Source organism: Nicotiana sylvestris, chromosome 8 (assembly GCF_000393655.2).
Source record: "Nicotiana sylvestris chromosome 8, ASM39365v2, whole genome shotgun sequence".
In the NCBI taxonomy this organism is placed as follows: domain Eukaryota; kingdom Viridiplantae; phylum Streptophyta; class Magnoliopsida; order Solanales; family Solanaceae; genus Nicotiana; species Nicotiana sylvestris.
Genome location: NC_091064.1, coordinates 181,332,277 through 181,350,303, shown reverse-complemented (window position 1 = coordinate 181,350,303; position 18,027 = coordinate 181,332,277). Strand labels below are relative to the sequence as shown.

Here is an 18,027-nt window from a genome sequence, read left to right as displayed (position 1 = left end):
AATAATGAGATCTCATAAATACCAAACCAAGTAATTCCAAAAAAAAAATTACGCTAAACGACTATTGGGCCCGTGCTTAGCACGGGCAACACCCCACTAGTATATATATATATATATATATATATATATTAATATATATATTATAGAGTGTATATTATCTAGGGCGTGTTTCACATTTAACGTATTAAACATTCGGGATAGGATAATAAAAGGCTTCCCCTCTTCTTATTTTTTAATTTAGGAAGAGAATAAAAATATTATTTTTATTATGTGAGATATTGGGTCCAAATGATAGAGTTTTAAAGTAAAGTTTTTATGTGGCACCTATTTTTTTCCGCCACCCATTGAAGTTATACTCATTTTTAAAATAAAAAAAATTTAATTGATACCCAATTATTGGATTACTTTAAATACACACTGTTTTCTTCTTCTTCGGTGTTGCTTTTGTCTTATTTGTGCTTAGAGTTTCTTCTTCTTCTTCTTCTTAATTGCAAAGTAAGTTTGTTAAATTTGTTGTTGTTTTGATAATTTGATAATTGGGGTTTGTTTTTTATGATTTTTGGAAGTTATGCTTCAAATTTGAGCTCATTTGAAGTAGATTTAGGCGTTGGATTGTGTGTTGGATTGTTGAAGTTCGAAGAATAAGTTTATGTTTCAGAACTTAATATTTTGAAATTTGAAATTGTATTGAAGAGATTGGACTACCTAAGATTCGAATGTCTGAAATTACATTTGAAAGATAGAAGAACTTCATATATTTTCATTTCTGAAGATTCATTGAAGATATTGAACTACTTAATATTTGAATTTTTGAAATTGCATTGAAAGATGGAAGAACTGTCATATTTGATTTTTGAAGTTGTATTTAAGAGATTGAACTCAAGTACACAAAATTTTTCGTGTAATACGGATATAATTTTAATGATGGCTCCAAAAGTGAGTATATATTTTTCGGACCAAAAAAATTGACCTATATAAAGTAACACACTAAAAAATTAATTGTGTGATAAAACAATAAAAGTAGAAGAACAATATTGTAGAAAAAGAGAGAGAGAAAGTTCTTATTGAATTTTGGGATGATTTACAATGGGGTAAGACCCCTCTATTTATAGGGGAAAAATAACTTAGCCACAAAGTAAAACTCTCTATAAGATAGACATTCACTCTAAATAGAATTTCTATTCATAACACTCCCCCTTGAATGTCTACTCGATAAGTAATGTGTCTCATTAAAACCTTAACTAAAATAAAACTCAATGGGAAAAAAAATTCTAGAAAAGAAAAAAGAGTACACATGTTTAATAATACGCCTTTTGGTTGCCTCGTTAAAAACCTTGCAAGGAAAACCCAGTGGGACAAAACCTTGTAAGGGAAAAAGATTGCAACGCACATTAACTCCCCCTGATGAGAGCATCAATTCACATCCTTGAGCTTTCGCATCCCGATCTTGTACACTAGCTTCTTGAAGGTTGACATCGGTAGAGATTTTGTGAACAAATCAACTATATTACCACTTGAACGAATCAGTTCCACATTGATATCACCATTCTTTTGAAGATCATGTGTGAAAAATAACTTTGGTGAAATGTGTTTTGTCCTATCTCCTTTTATGAATCCTCCCTTCAATTGGGCTATGCATGCTGCATTGTCTTCATACAAAATCGTGGGCAGTTTGTCGCAATTCAAACCACATTTGTCTCGAATAAGATGTATTATAAACCTCAACCACACACATTCTCGACTTGCTTCATGAATAGCAATTATCTCAGCATGATTAGATGAAGTAGCTACAATTGATCGCTTAATCGATCGCCAAGATATGGTAGTGCCTCCACATGTAAACACATAGCCTGTTTGAGATCGAGCCTTGTGTGGATCGGATAAATACCCAGCATCGGCATAACCAATAAGATCAGGACTGCAATTATTGCCATAAAATAAGCCCATATCGGTAGTTCCTTTTAGATATCACAATATGTGTTTGATTCCATTCCAATATCTCCTTGTAAGAGCAGAGCTATATCTTGCTAAGACATTAACTTAAAAGGTTATGTCAGGCCTTGTAGTATTGGCAAGATACATTAGTGCACCAATTGCACTAAGATATGGTACTTCAGGACCAAGTAGCTCTCCATTCTCTTCTTGAGGTCGGAATGGATCCTTATTCACATCAAGTGATCGAACAACCATTGGAGTACTTAATGGATGTGCTACATCCATGTAAAACCGTTTCAATACCTTTCTATGTAGGCAGATTGATGAATAAAAACTCCGTTTGCCAAATGTTCAATTTGCAAACCAAGACATAATTTTGTCTTTCCGAGATCTTTCATCTCGAATTCCTTCTTTAAATAATCAATTATTTTTTGGAGTTCTATAGGAGTTCCAATAAGGTTTATGTCATCAATATATACGGCAAGTACAACAAATTCCGATTTTGTTTTCTTTATAAAAACATATGGGCAAATGGCATCATTTATATAGTCTTCCTTTAATAAATACTCACTAAGACGATTATACCATATTCGTCCTGATTGCTTTAGACTGTACAAAGACCTTTGCAATTTGATTGAAAATATTTTTCCGGGACTTTGAATTATTTGCATTTGGCATTTTAAATCCATCGGAAATTTTCATATATATATATATATCTCATTATCAAGTGAGTCATAAAGGTAGGCGGCAACCACATCCATTAAATGCATGTCAAACTTTTTATGGACAACAAAATTAATGAGATAACGGAACGTTATAACATTCATAACTGGTGAATATGTCTCTTCATAATCGACACCAGGCCTTTGTGAAAATCCTTGTGCAACAAGGCGTGCCTTATATCTTTGTACCTCATTTTTCTCATTCCTCTTGCATACAAAAGCTCATTTATAGCCAACAGGCTTAACAACATTAGGTGTTTGGACTACAGGCCCAAAAACTTCACGTTTTGCAAGTGAGTTCAACTCTGATTGGATTGCTTCTTGCCATTTTGGCCAATCATGTTTTTGTCGACATTCTCCAATAGATTGAGGTTCAAGATCATCACTATCTTGCATAATTCTAGATGCAACATTATATGCAAAGACATAATCCACCACTATATCCACTCGATTCAAATTTGTCTCAATATCGATTGAATTTATTGATAGTTCCTTATTTTCTTGAGTCTCGGGCTCAGTGGTTTCTTCATGAATCTTAGAATTTATTAAATCGTGGATTTCTTCACGAGATTCTTTCGTAGTGGTCATTTTGATCATTTGTTTTTCTTTTTCTAGGATTTCGATCCTTAGAACCTAATGGTCTGCCATGTTTTAGGCGTGCTTTTGACTCATTAGCTATGACACTAGAAGATTGTCCAATAGGGACATCAATACAGATTGGAACATTCTCTGCAGGGATATGTGATTTTGTTATCCTTTTCAAATTAGTAAATGCGTCCGGCATTTGATTTGCTATTCTCTGCAAATGGATAATCTTTTGCACCTCTTTTTCACAAATAGAGGCACGTGGATCAAGATGAGATAATGATGGATTTTTCCACAAAATTTTCCGTTTGGTTTTACCAACTTCTCCCCCTAATTTTGGGAAAAGTGTCTCATCGAATCGACAGCCTGCAAATCGTGCAGTAAACAAATCCCCCGTTAATATTTCGAGGTAGCGAATAATAGAGGGCGATTCAAACCCAACATATATTCCTAACCTTCTTTGGAGACCCATTTTGGTGCGATATGGCGGTGCTACAGGCACATATACTACGCATCCAAAAATTCTTAAATGGGATATATTAGGTTCATGACCCAAAACTAATTGCAACGTGGAATATTTATGATAATTTGTCAGTCTGAGACGAACTAGCATTGATGCATGCAAAATGGCGTGACCCCAAACAGAAGTGGGAAGCCTCGTTTTCATGAGTAACGGTCTTGCTATCAATTGCAGACATTTTATTAAAGACTCTGCAAGACCATTTTGAGTGTGAACATGAGCTACATGATGTTCCACTTTTATCCCAATTGATAAGCAATTATCATTAAATACTTGGGATGAAAACTCAGCAGCATTATCAAGTCTAATAGATTTAATTGGATTATCGGAAAATTGTGCCCCTAATCGAATTATTTGTGCCATTAATTTTGCAAACGCGAGATGACAATAGGCACGCATGAGACCATCTAGAAGATGCATCTAGTAAGACCATAAAATATCTAAACGACCCACTAGGTGGGTGAATAGGTCCACAAATGTCCCCTTGTATACGTTCTAAAAACGCAGGGGACTCAATCCCAACCTTTGTTGGTGATGGTCTTATAATTAACTTGCCTTGATAACAAGAAGTGCAAGAAAATTCATTATTTAAAAGAATTTTAAAATTCTTTAATGGATGCCCATTTGAGTTTTCTATAATTCGTCTCATCATAATTGATCCAGGATGTCCCAATCGATCATGCCAAAGTACAAAAGTATTGGAATCAGTAACCTTTTGGTTTACAATAGAATGTGCCTCAATTGCACTAATTCTTGTCCAATACAGGCCACAAGACAAAGATGGGAACTTCTCAATAGCCCTTTTCTGGCCAGAGACATTTTTGGTAATAATGAGATATTCAGGATTATTCTCATCTATTGTCTCAATATGATATCCATTTCAGCGAATATCTTTAAAGCTCAACAAGCTCCTCTTGGATTTGGAGGAGAACATTGCATTCTCTATGATAAGTATTGTTCCCTTAGGCAGAGTTATAGTAGCTCTTTCAGAGCCTTCAATTAATTTACTACTACCAGAAATTGTAGTAACATCTGCCTTACACATACTTAAATGAGAGAAATATTTTTTCTCTTTGAATATTGTATGTGTTGTACATGAATCAATTAAACAAATATTTTTACAATTGAACTTTGATCCAAGTTTGTTTTGTGAGATATCCATATTCCTTCCCATTGTTTGACATACAAAAGAAATATATGAATAAATATTAGTATTTTCAGAGTGTATACTTATAATACTAACGAATGATTAAAAATAAATAAATCATATTGCGATTAGATGTCTCTATATACAGTAGCTTGTATCAATATAAAAAAATGGTTGCCGCTCTCTGTTCCGCGATTGATTTTCCTCCGTTATCAAAACAAGTAAATAACTAACAACCTTTTGTTTATGAAACAGAAAAACAGAAACATAAAGAATACTACTTCTCCTAGTACTACTACGTATCTGCTTTCCCCAATCGACAACCTTTCGATGGAAGGTACATAAAGGGGCAATGATGATGATGTTTATATGTTTAGGCTAAAAAAAGTTATATAAATTTTTCTACCACTTATAAATTAGTTTGGTGGTAAATCAGTGGCAGATAGCTATTATATCACGTTTATATACTACTATGGTCAATTTAAAGACATGCATTTGTACCTTTTCTGTTCAATACTAGTAATTAAGTATTCTTTTCACATCACAACATTATTTTAATAAAGAATATATTATCCTTGAATATTAAGCAAACTGAAACATTGTTTAAAATAAATACTAGAATTATATTTAATCAAATGAACTAACACTAATTCATAAAGTAATACTAATGGATACTAATGAGTACTACAAGAACTATGATTACATGATGTTTATTAGTTACTACGAATATATAAAAATAAAAATCAAACTACTCAATCATCTTTAACCACAGATCCATCACCGATCAAGTGGTCTATTTTCCCATTAGGGTGCTCAAAGAAGTCTGCCACATCCAAGTGGATGATGTCAAAATCATTGTCAGAGACAAAATTAGCTTCGGGGCCTTTATTCTTTAGAGATGCTTGATAAAGCTCAACCAAATGTCTTGGTACACGACAAATATTTGCCCAATGCCCTTTTCCACTGCAACGATAACATTTAGTTTCTGTATCATTTGCCTTTGGCTTCTCATCTTTCCCTTTCCATTTTTTGTGGTTATTTTTCTTTGGAGGGTGATTAACACCAGGAAAATTTCTTCCTTTTCCACGGCCACGACCACGACCACGACCACGAATAGAGCCACGGCCTTTTCCACGCTTAGCATAATGGGAATACACCTCATCCACTTCAGGCAATGGTGTAGACCCAGTGGGTCAATTTTTCGCGATTTCTCATGAGCAAGTCATTGTTTCGCTCAGCCACAAGGAGGAGAAATCAGCTCAGAGTACTTCTTGAAGTCTTTCTCTCTGTACTGCTGTTGCAGGACCATATTGGAGGCATGAAACGTTGTAAACGTTTTTTCAAGCATATCATAGTCAGTGATAGTAACTCCACAGAGTTTCAATTTAGAAGTAATTCTAAACATCGCAGAATTATATTTAGAAACAGACTTAAAGTCTTGGAGCCTCAGATGAGCCCAATCATATCGTGCCTGTGGAAGAATGACCAACTTTAAGTTATCATATCTTTCCTTTAAGCCATTCCACAAAACAAGTGGATCTTTGACTGTGAGATATTCTATTTTTAACCCTTCATCAAGGTGATGGCGCAAGAAAATCAAGGCCTTAGCACAGTCTTGGGTGGATGCTTTAGTTTTGTCTTTAATGACATTTCAAGACCCATTGCATCTAAATGGATTTCAGCATCCAACACCCATGTCATATAGTTCTTGCCCGAAATTTCAAGGGCAACGAACTTTCTTTTCGTAATATCAGTCATAATTAAAAGAGGAGAAAAATTGTACCTTAATCTTCTTGAGACGGTAGAGTCTCGTGCTGATAACGTGTGATAAAAAAATAAAAGTAGAAGAACAATATTGCAGAGAAAGAGAGAGAGGAAATTCTTATTGAATTTTGGGATGATTTACAATGGGGTAAGACCCCTCTATTTATAGGGGGAAAATGACTTAGCCACAAAGTAAAACTCTCTACAAGATAGACATTCACTCTAAATAGAATTCTATTCATAACAAATTGATAGTAACAGAATTAATTGTTTAATCTCAATATGTAGCTACTATAGTGAATCGGCTCATTGGGGTGAAATTCAAAAATAGCCAATATTTATAAGTGGTAATTCAAAAATAGTCATAGTCTCAAAAGTAATCGAAATTTTGTCACTTTTCAAATAAAGATAAATATGAACGAAAACATTGTTCAAAATCCGAAAAATATTCCAGCATAATATATTAGAGTTCCAGTATACTGGACTTCCAGCATAATATACTGGTCTGGCATAATTTGCTGGAAGTTCATACACATGTGCTCCAATCTCCAGTATATTATGCTGGAACTTTCCGTGTTGCAGCAAAATAGTCTATTTTTCAATGAATAAAGGCTGACTATTTTTCAATTATCAATCCGAGAACTGGCTAGGTCGTGGTATTTTCACGCTCCTTGTTAGCGCTTTAATCACATAATAATTAACCAAAAAACGATGCACGTGAGAGTAAAACATTAGTCCAAACTCCAAACTAAGGAGGTGTCATGTAATTTCTAGTGAATGTTGTGATGTATACTTGAATAAAAAACAGTAGAGATAATACTGACAATGGAGAATTAAATTTGATCAATCGACAATCAAGGGAAACTGTAAGAATCTAATTAAATAGCAATTCTAAGCAATGCCTATTGTTCCTAAACCTTATTCATAATAATATTAAAATCGTATCTAAAAAAAATTAACACATTAAAATAACTGAATGTTACCATTGTAGCAGTTATCTTATCAAAACATATAATTGCCTATTAAAATAAACCATATCTTAAAAGTAATTTTTAATATCTAATACTTATCGACTACTTTCATGTGACTCAAAACGTGTGCTCTAATCACGTACTTAATCCAATAGGCAAAACATCGTACAAAGTACATAAGGGTGATGTTATTATTTATGCCTTTTAAAATAGTATTTAGGAAATAACTCTACTGACGACTTCAAATGTGAGTATTTGTGAAAAGACCCCGATATGGTTATTGGTCAAACGAACAAGCGTTTGTCAAGCATCCGCAACAACAACAACAAATTCGGTATTTTTCCACAAGTGGGTTATAGGACGCAACTTTACCCCTACCCCTGAAAGGGCAGAGAGGCTATTTTCGATGCCTCTCGATTACTTACCAGAATTATTTGTATCAACAATGGTAATTAAAAAAAGTTCACCGCCTCTATTAGGTTAGCCAAATTTATTCTTACTCGATGTTTACTTTAAAATATATTAATTTATCTATCATGGATACATAACAAATTGAGGCGAGGATGCGTATTAATTAATTATGATAATAGTATAAGCAAAAGTTATGTTTGTATAAAACATCGAGTCTAAATTAAAAAAAATCGTATATGCTTTAAGTGAAATGCCTGCAAGTTGGATTCATGCATCACCCATGCCCTAAACCCTTAAACACAAACTTATGCAATTCTACTAAAACAACTTATGAACATTTAGTCGCTACTAACAACTCTCAACTCCCAGCCTATAACACGACGGACATATATTCAAAATGATTAACATCAGCTAATACAATAAATTAGTAACGGATAAGGATTAGGAGTTGTTGGTTAATTAGCAACTTGCTGATGTTAAAATTTTGCAAAGTCAAAGAGTGTCACGTGAACTCATGAAAACTTTCCAAACTTTGATCTTTAATTGTTACTTCTCTTTATCACTAATTTCAGACAGAGACTAACATGATTTTAAGTGAGTGAAAAAAGGGATATTAGAAGTTAAAGTTGAAAAAGAATATTAATTTGGTAATTGAACTTGTGTTTAAATATAAAAGTTGAAGATGGAGAACCATTTTGTCACTTGAAATGCTCGTCAAACTACAGTCAAACCTCTCTGCAACAGCCTCGCTTGTTCCGAATATTTTTGAATATTATAGCAAAATATTGTTATATAGAACATATATTATAACATAACATGAAAATTAATTCCGGAAAATCTTGGCTTTTATAGTGAAATGTTATTATATAAGGATGTTGTTATAAAGAGTTCTGACTGCAGTTAGAATATTTCAAATTGAAGTCAGTACATGCAAATACCGACGATCAAATCAATATTTAAAAACTAAAATATACTATGCTCCAACGGTTGACAAAATAGACTAGATCGTGAATATAGTAAGTCGACCTTATAAATAGCTTTATAGCAAACAATTTCATCCAACACTTGACCCTGTCCTGTGCATATTGCAATATAATGTGTCAACCATAAGAAGAAAGGGAAATTACTATATTCAGCATATGGAACTACGAGAATGAGGGGATCACATAATGTAAATGCTCCCAAGTATCAGTTACCTATCACCTTCGACCAACACGGTACAGATTAACTCTAACCATCGAAGCTTTTCAGCAGATGGAAAGAAATCACTTAGCGATATTTTCTGTCAGCTAGAATTTGTACTTTATTCTCCATAGTTTTCACCCGCTTTATTGACTTCTAAGCCAAAACAGATGCGGAAATATCTTGGAAAACAGTCGAAATCTAGAACAAGTGTCTGGAATAGCAACACTCTGATAACATGAGCTGGCAAGAGCTATACGATAAAGTAAATAAATCACGAGATAGCAAAAGGAGACTAACGATGCATGTACAACTCGAGATGTGAGATTGACCACAAGATTTCAACGAAATGAACATCAATCGAATATACTTGAATATCATTTTTTTGTTTCGGAACATGTGTTCGGTAAATACAACATAAGACCATCAGGAATATAGAAAGAAATATGTGCTTAGAGACCTAACACTGACAAAACTTTAAATAGTGGAATTGGATATGATATGATACGCCAGTAGCCTATTCTTCTGTGTTTGAACCTCACACTTGTATGCATCTTTCAGAGTATGAACATTTCTGTTTCCAAAATTTAAAGAACTTCATAATAAACCTGCTTCAAAGAGGTTTCTCCTTCTCAGCGTCTCGTCTACCAGTTTGAAAGTCTTCTTAACAAGCTTCTGATCAAGGGCTGTGGTTCTGTATATCTTAAAGACCCGGTCCACACGATCTGGTGCAGTGCATTGGAAATATGACTCCTCAAATTTTTTCTTTACAAACCTAAAGAGTAGATCATTGAAATATAGAACGTTCATTCAGCACATGAATTGAGCAACAGTTTTAAAGGAAAGAGTAAGGGCTCTACCCCGACAATCGACATCCCCAAGACCCAAAATAATGGTAGAGCCAAAAAGCAGAAAATAGACTGAAAATAGCTAAAGAATAGATGAATTAACAACCATGATATAGTGTCTAAGCAGGAAAAATCTTTGAGCAAATGAATGTGTGTGTCTATGCATGTGCGTGTATTGAGCTTACATATGTCTTGGGACCAAAAAAGTACTTTTATAGAGCCCAATGAATGCATCAGTGGAATCAGTAACATGTACTCATGTATAAAAGTGCTGCACATGAGAAAGCTTACTCATAAGCATGCTCAATCTCTTGTTTTCCTGTTGAAACTGGTTGGTAATCTTTAAACCACTCACAGACGTTCAGAGGCACCTATAACCATGGGATATCATTCTTAGACGAAAAGAATGGTTCCAAAGACAGACACCATCACTAGATAATATGTACTTACTTTCAGAGCCTTCTGCTCAAATATATCAAATTTGTTGAGAAATAGCATGAAGGAAGTTTTCTGCACAAACAATAAAGTGTAAGCTTCATAATTGGTTTCATTTGTTTTTTCGAAAAACCCCAAAAAGGTGATGCAAAAGTTTCTTTTTCTTTTTGGATGAAAAAGGTGATGCAAAAGCATAGAACTAGAAGAGCCATAAGTACACGTTGATACAGATGGATATAAAATTCGAGTTCGCAACCAAGCATCGGTCTTCTAGTAGACAACGAAAAACTGACCTCAAAACATGGTTGCTTTAAGACCCACTCAAAGAGTTCCTTGGTCTCCATCATTCGGTTCTTTCTTTCATCCTCAAATAGAGTTTGATCATACCTGAAGTGAATAATAGAAAACAATAATAAGTGACTGAAAAAAAAAATAGAACAACAAGAAGTATGCAGTTGCCTCATTTCCTTTACTGACAAATTCAAAATCCTTTTGACCTACATTAACTAACTTTAATTTTCTTCTTCAGTCTGGAAAGCAACACGATCCCTGTATTGCTACTTATGATGAAGTAGAAATTGGATTTACTTAAAGCAAATGATCGTAGAAATATCAGAAAGCTAGGAGCAGAAATCTTACTCACTAATAGCGGCACAAAATATGACTGCCGTGACACCTTCAAATAGATGAATCCACTTTCTTCTCTCATTTCTCTGACCTCCAACATCAAAAAGCCTATATACTTCTCCACTTTTTTTGTTCTCTCCAACTGGGCTGCAAATATTTTAGTAGTTATTAGGCCTTTCACCCAAACTAGATAGAATACAAAAGTGTCTTACGTGCAGGACACAAGAACCAGTGCATTACAAGTATAAAATGTTTAATAATCAACAAATTTAAGGACATATAAATGCTCCTAATGATTAGGCACTTAGTCAATAGATGAGGGACAAAGAGACTAGACGAAGGTTGGGGAAGAGATATGCATAAGTAGGCAGAACCTAATGAAGATAACCCGCAACTGCATTAAACTACATCAATAGCATTTAAACAGGGTGGCTAAGACTTGACACATAGAAAAGCATATAAACCAACACTCCAGTAAGAGATCAAAATGTATATAAACCACTAAAAGTAAGGTTTTAGTTAATCGATACAAGGGCAGTTCAAGGATGCGTGAAGTTCACCTGAACTGTATTTCAACGACACCAGTTGTTCGAATTCGGGCAAAAAGAACATCCTCCTACAATATAAGAAGAAAAATGATTACTCGACTATGCATATAGGGAAACTGTGTTAAAGACGACTGAAAAAACAAACGGTTTCCATTCTAACAGCTTAATTTTGTAAATGAGGAGTTCTACACAATTCAACACGAATGGAACAAACAGTATTCCTTTGTTAAAGTATCACAGCCATCATCATCAAAGGATTTTGACGTGCTTGGCAGGGAAATGTATCTGGCCTGCACTTAAAGGAGTGTATAAAGGGATAATAAATAGATAACAACATCCCATCTTTTGATAAGGAAGTTTATACAATTCACGAGATACAATCCAACAAGCTCTATATGAAGAAAGAAATTATAGCAATTAAGAGTAACTGAATAGCACAATGAGAACTTAATTGATGGACCACACTTTTCTCTACCAACAATAGACAGGCAACACTTGTACTTCCTACACTTACACTGCCTATAGAAAGAACACCACTAGTGTAATAGAAAATCAGATACAGGCATAAGTGACAAGCAAGGGCAAGTGTACTGTGTAATAGCAAGTATCTTGGGCGCTTGACGTCGTATTTGACTCTAGAAAGTTGCAGTTTGAATTTTGAAATATTTGACCAACACTAGGGGTGTCAAACGGGTGGATTAAAATGAGATCAGAAAGAAAACTGGTTTGGCCCATCCTGCCAAAGCTATGCATGTCAAGATTAGTATTCTTTTCGGTTAACATAGACACCCCTTGTACCAAAATCCTAATGGTAAAATAAATCTAATAATGCATCTGAGCCAAAACTGCTATCAACAACTGTGAATTCAACATCATGTAGAGGATAGTTTTATCATTGGGTAAAGTACAGATGGCTTTGATATCTTCGTAAATTCAATATGAAAAGTAGAACAGATTTTTACTATTGCAAAGAAAGCGAACTCTTAATTGGAAAATACCTCATTGATTAAAGAGTTGGTATACGACCAATGAACAACTTGTTGTTAATCTTCTGTTCTACTGGTAGAACTGTAAAACATACTAACTCAGAGTCTCAAGACTTCCTACATTCTATTTATTTCAATAGCATTCTAGTTCCATATATTTCAATTAAAATAATCGGTATACAGAAACGAAAAGCATACATGATCCAGTCTCTATTTCTTACCTTTGATGGGACATAATTTATATCAGAAAATCTCTGCAAGTTTTCCATGAAATAATGGGCACAATCTGGAACCTGGAGCTCATTACCACGTAAAATAGTTTCCTACAAGAAAGAAAGAAAACTCTATCAGACTAATGAAAAGTTAATCTTTTCTGGGATACTCGATAAAAGATTAAGGGTTCACGTAGTTTGGATTTTCACCATCAGGCTGATTAATCAGAATCTCTGATTGGCCATTGTATGAAAAAATCAAATTCCAAGTGATTTACTTAAATAAAATTAAAGGCTAGAACTGTGGAGAAGCGATCTAGAGAATAAGGATTTTGGGATAAATAAAGTAAGACAGTATTATATGCATTGCCAGTGAAGCCCGCAGAAGAAGAATGAAGGTAAAGTGAATGATTGTGGTGCTTTAATGCAAACTATTCAAATATATGGGTTCAGTCTTCTGGGAGAATGGCATTACAGATAAAGATGTAGCACATAGAGTTAGATCAGATGATTGATGTGGAGGTATACTACAAGAAAACTATGTGATAGGAACATATCCAATAAAGTGAAAGGCAAAGACCGGTAATGTGGGAATGAAGGTTAAGGCCCAACGTATCCTCAAGATGAGTGTCTTAGAAATGCGAAAGTTATAACGAATTTGCAATCTTACAAATCCAGACAAAGTTAAAATGATCAACTCAGACAGTAGGTGCAAGTAACATACATTTTTTATGAAGGTGGTTTTTGGGCCATTTTACTTGCACCTCAACTCTTTTACCGATACTTGTTACCGCCCATCAAAATAGGTACTAGGTAACTCTGCCCACTCATGCTTAGGCAGAGAAAGTGCAAGTAACATACATACAGAATAAAATGTGAGAAGGTGAGATTATTAAGTCATCCCTCCATATTCACCAATTTGTAGGTATGACTTTAGTGGTTGAAGTTGCTAAAAAGGCACAAGGTAATTCTAGAATCACACGTAGAGAAGTTATCTAAAAAGATTTTCCTTTATAACGGTGGTGTCTGGACCAACCTGCGCTCACCTCGACTATATCACCGAGTTCCTAATACCTCCCACCAGCATAGGTATTGAGTAACTCTATCCACCAAGGCTTACGCAAATAGGAAGAGACACCTAATGCTTTTTATCTCTGGCGGAATTTGATCCCAGTTTTGCACCCACTTTATTGACCACTAGGCCACACCCTAGGGTGCTTATCTAAAAGATCTATGATATCTAGGAATATTGTGAACTGAGTTAAGATTAGAACATGATGGAAACAAATGATCCAAATAGACAACTCCAACTATATAGGAATAAGGATCAGTAGTTGCTGGTTTTCAACATTAGGATTAGGAATAAGAGTGAGATTTAAGAAACCTCTAGTTTTGTAGAACTACTGAACTTGACTTACAGACAAAGAAAAAGTGGTATTGAAATGAAATGTGAAATGGCCCCAATAGAGCAGAAATATAGAAGATCATCGCGAAAACCCCACTAGTTTGGGTTTTTTTTAAATACTAGCTACGGATTGAGGCATAGTTGATTGATTGACTTCAATGAATTGATTGTTTCAATTATCAATAATCATTTAATTATATAAGTAAAAACAATTATCATAATCCAAATCATCAAGCCTTAAAAAAGTACTTGACACTGAAATAAAGTCATCAAAGGGCTTACTTGAATAGCAGGATCTTTCCAAAGAGCTTCAATATCCTGCACCAGATCCTTAGTCAGGTGAGGATAATCCAACCTGCCTCCAATTTCTGAAAGCTTCTCGCCGATATCCTGGTGCAAAGAAATACGTTATTATGTTCATGCAGCTAAGCAAGACAAGCAATCACATGTCCTCACTTTCAAGGGTTTCCCTTGGCTAAATGACTTCAAGATGATAGCCCAAATATCTGGTAATAATAAGCAAGAAAAGCAAGGAAATTGCACAATGAACGAATAAGACAAACCTTATTTTCAGCTGATAGAAGATACTTTGAGGCCTCTAATTCACTTTGAGCTAATTCCTTCGATCCATCATGTAATACCTGTCATGTCACCAAACACCCACCATGTAAGAATGTCAGTTTCCATGACATTACTAATCAACCCGCATTATAAAGCATGTGAATGATATTTCTATATATGCACGTCTCTAACAAGCAGCAGCTATTTTGCAAAAAGGGAAATAACCAACACACCCTTTCAAGTATTCCGTACTTTTATTGTCTGATAGACATTGGCATGAATGACAGGGATATAGTTCTTTAGCTCTGCCTCATCAAAGCCAGTTTGGAACAAAAGTTTTATCTGCATGGCAAAATAAATAGAGGACACTGGAGTTAAAAGAAATACATTATCATGAACATTTAGAGAATAATGAAATCGTGAAAGATTAATCATAAGATCTCTTACCTGCTTAAAAATAGTGGACTTCCCCGAATCTCCGGCACCTTGAAACAACAGAAAGATCAGCATTCAGCAAACACAGTCAAACAGGACATAGACCAGAAAACACACAACAGTAAGTTTAATCATACGGCAAAACACACAGCAGTAAGCTTCAAAAAAGTTCAAAATCTATTGCTTTCCTCAAATTTAACAGGATTAGGTGAAAGATGTCTATAGAAATCGTGAATCACAACATTGATATGGTGACATAAAAGGAAAAGCTAACAGTAAGAAATGACTAGATCATAGGACAATTGAAGACTAATTTTTCTGATTTACCAAGTAGAAGAAGTTTCTGAATATGCTTGTCCGCCTTTGTTTCTTGCTCAATACGTCTTTCTATATCTGCAGTCTGTAGACGCATGATCTAGTAAGGACACTGGTGCTTATGCATTAAGCAAGATGAAAATAGATTCTTTGCTCTCCTAGCTTAAAGACAGCACTATGGACAATTACCAAAATTCCAAATCTATTTCGCATAACTCATACCTGAGTATTTTCCTCATCATCGGCTTGATTGTAGCCTTTGTTTCTGCTGCACAACAAGCCCATGTTTTCTAATACCACACACAGCATAGGCCTGTGTGATAGTCAAGCTAGAGATCTCAAATATTTTGCAGCAACTCCTTTATGATGTCCATGTATACCTTATTTTCAGAGAAACAGACAAGAAATAAGATAATAAGGTAATTATACTGGGAAAAAGACTTTACTGCATGTCCAGTGCAGTTGAATTTAAAGAATAACCAAAATACGTCTCCGTGGTTTCATGTTTGCATCTCGATCTAATAAAAGTCCAAGTTAACAACCTTCCCCACCCCCCACACACATAAAAAACCTCTCAGAGCTAAATAAGGGAATTATACAAAAGAAATATATGAAAAGGATATGTGCGCGATTTAGAAACTAAGTTCAAAATTTCATTGTTGGAAGAACACTCAGAGAGGTTGAAACCTGCTATAGAATTGATGGTCAAATTGTGGATGAAATGTTTATGGAAAACCATCAAGAATGACAGGGTACCAACCAATTTCTAATGGTTGTGTTTCTAATACATAGGGAAAGCAATTGTTTTGAGAAGTAGTGTTTCTTCCTACAATAATAACTAATAGGTGTCAGTTAGTATCACTCACTAAGGCCCCAAAACCAACCTAGTCCCATTTATTCGCAAATGACAACGCATCATTAATCAATCAATTAACTAAGCCTCAATCCTAATTCCTAAGTTAGCTTGGATCAGCTGCATGAATCCTCTATAGTGGTTTCCGGCCAGCTTGTGCGCATCCCAACTATCCTTTATACACATTCCACTGAGTTCGAACCCGTTCATTTCAATGTTGGTAAATACATTTCATGATATTATGACTATTGAGCAGGAAATTGAACCACATATCCCCATTTAAATTTTCTAAGATTAACACTACCACTTCAAGATTTACCCCACCCACTGTAAATAAATATAAGTTACATAAGAACATAAATAAAACTAGCCACTTTCTAATTTCCTCTTCTTTTACAGTTAAAATAGTAAATTCAACACCCTGTTCACTAACATTCTTGATTCTGAAACACTCCAAGCCCTAAAACCTTTGGAAATTAACCCCATAAGCATTTAAATAAAGCAGCAACTTTACATTTATACATAAATATATATATGTATGTATGTATATATAAACATAAATAGAGCTACCCACTTTACATTTCCACTTCATTTGCATTTAAAACAGTCAACTCAACACACCATTTACTAACATTCAATCCTAGCCCTAAAAACCTTTGGAAATTTAAACCCTCAAACAAATTAAATAAATAAATAAAAGGGCAGCAACTTTACATATATATACACAAAAGTGTATATTAAGTTAAAGATAGAGCTAAAAAATGTACTGACCTAAGAGGATCTGTTAGATGAAGCAGTGATCTGAGAGAGAGAGAGATAAAGGGAGAAGTTTGCCGGTGCTCAGAAGCAATTGCTTTGGAGAGACAAAGACAGACACAGAGACAGAGACAGAAAATATAGTGTACCTAACCATGGTCAAGGTTCCCACTTTTGACTAACAAATTAAAAATAGACTCATTCACTTTTTATTTTTTCCTTTTCTTTCTTGACTATTTATTACCCAAAAATGACATAAAATATTTATACTAAATCAATTAATACAACCCATGCCGCATATATAGAAAAAATTTAATTTAATAATATATCTTCTTACTTTAATTTAACAACCTGAATTAAATTACTTAATTTACTATTTATAGGGATCCTGAACAAATATTGTTTCAAAATTAACTTTTTAAAATTTAATATAAATACTTATTGCTCAAAGAATATTTTCGCTACTGTTCTTGGTACCACTTGGTCAACAATTTATCAAATCCCAATACTGTACTCTTTTCATACTTATCCGTCCTAAACAATATCCAACTTTTCATTTTTCATGAGAATCTAAACATTAAATTCTTTTGAAGCAAAATTTATACTTTAATATTATATAATAGTACCCTCCAATCGAAAATAAGTAATTTTTTGGCCTTTTTTGTGGTCCAAAATAAGTGATTTTTTCAGATTTCAAGAATGAATTAATTATTTTTTTCCTACATTACCCTTGGAGTAAATAGTGTTGGAGTATGTGTTATGAGTATTTATGTTAGGGCTGGGCATATATCGGGTATAACCGATAGCCC

At 34.3% G+C, this 18,027-nt stretch overlaps 2 protein-coding genes across 2 annotated transcripts; both read right to left on the bottom strand.

The window, feature by feature from the left end:
• Positions 1-5,661: 5,661 nt before the first annotated feature.
• Positions 5,662-6,610, bottom strand: LOC138876088 (uncharacterized). The gene is made up of 3 exons (XM_070154982.1): positions 6,521-6,610; positions 6,152-6,380; positions 5,662-6,074 (listed from the first exon to the last, which is right to left on the bottom strand). Exons 1-3 carry the CDS (start codon positions 6,608-6,610, stop codon positions 5,662-5,664), a joined length of 732 nt encoding a protein of 243 aa, XP_070011083.1.
• Positions 6,611-9,576: 2,966 nt separating this feature from the next.
• LOC104232511 (guanine nucleotide-binding protein alpha-1 subunit) lies at positions 9,577-17,367 on the bottom strand. The gene is made up of 14 exons (XM_009785735.2): positions 17,234-17,367; positions 15,832-15,989; positions 15,622-15,694; positions 15,307-15,344; positions 15,112-15,201; positions 14,862-14,939; positions 14,581-14,688; positions 12,903-13,004; positions 11,708-11,763; positions 11,160-11,294; positions 10,814-10,907; positions 10,536-10,595; positions 10,377-10,456; positions 9,577-10,012 (listed from the first exon to the last, which is right to left on the bottom strand). The coding sequence occupies exons 2-14, from the start codon at positions 15,916-15,918 to the stop codon at positions 9,835-9,837; spliced, it is 1,179 nt and encodes a 392-aa protein (XP_009784037.1). The 5' UTR covers positions 15,919-15,989; positions 17,234-17,367; the 3' UTR covers positions 9,577-9,834.
• Positions 17,368-18,027: the final 660 nt, after the last annotated feature.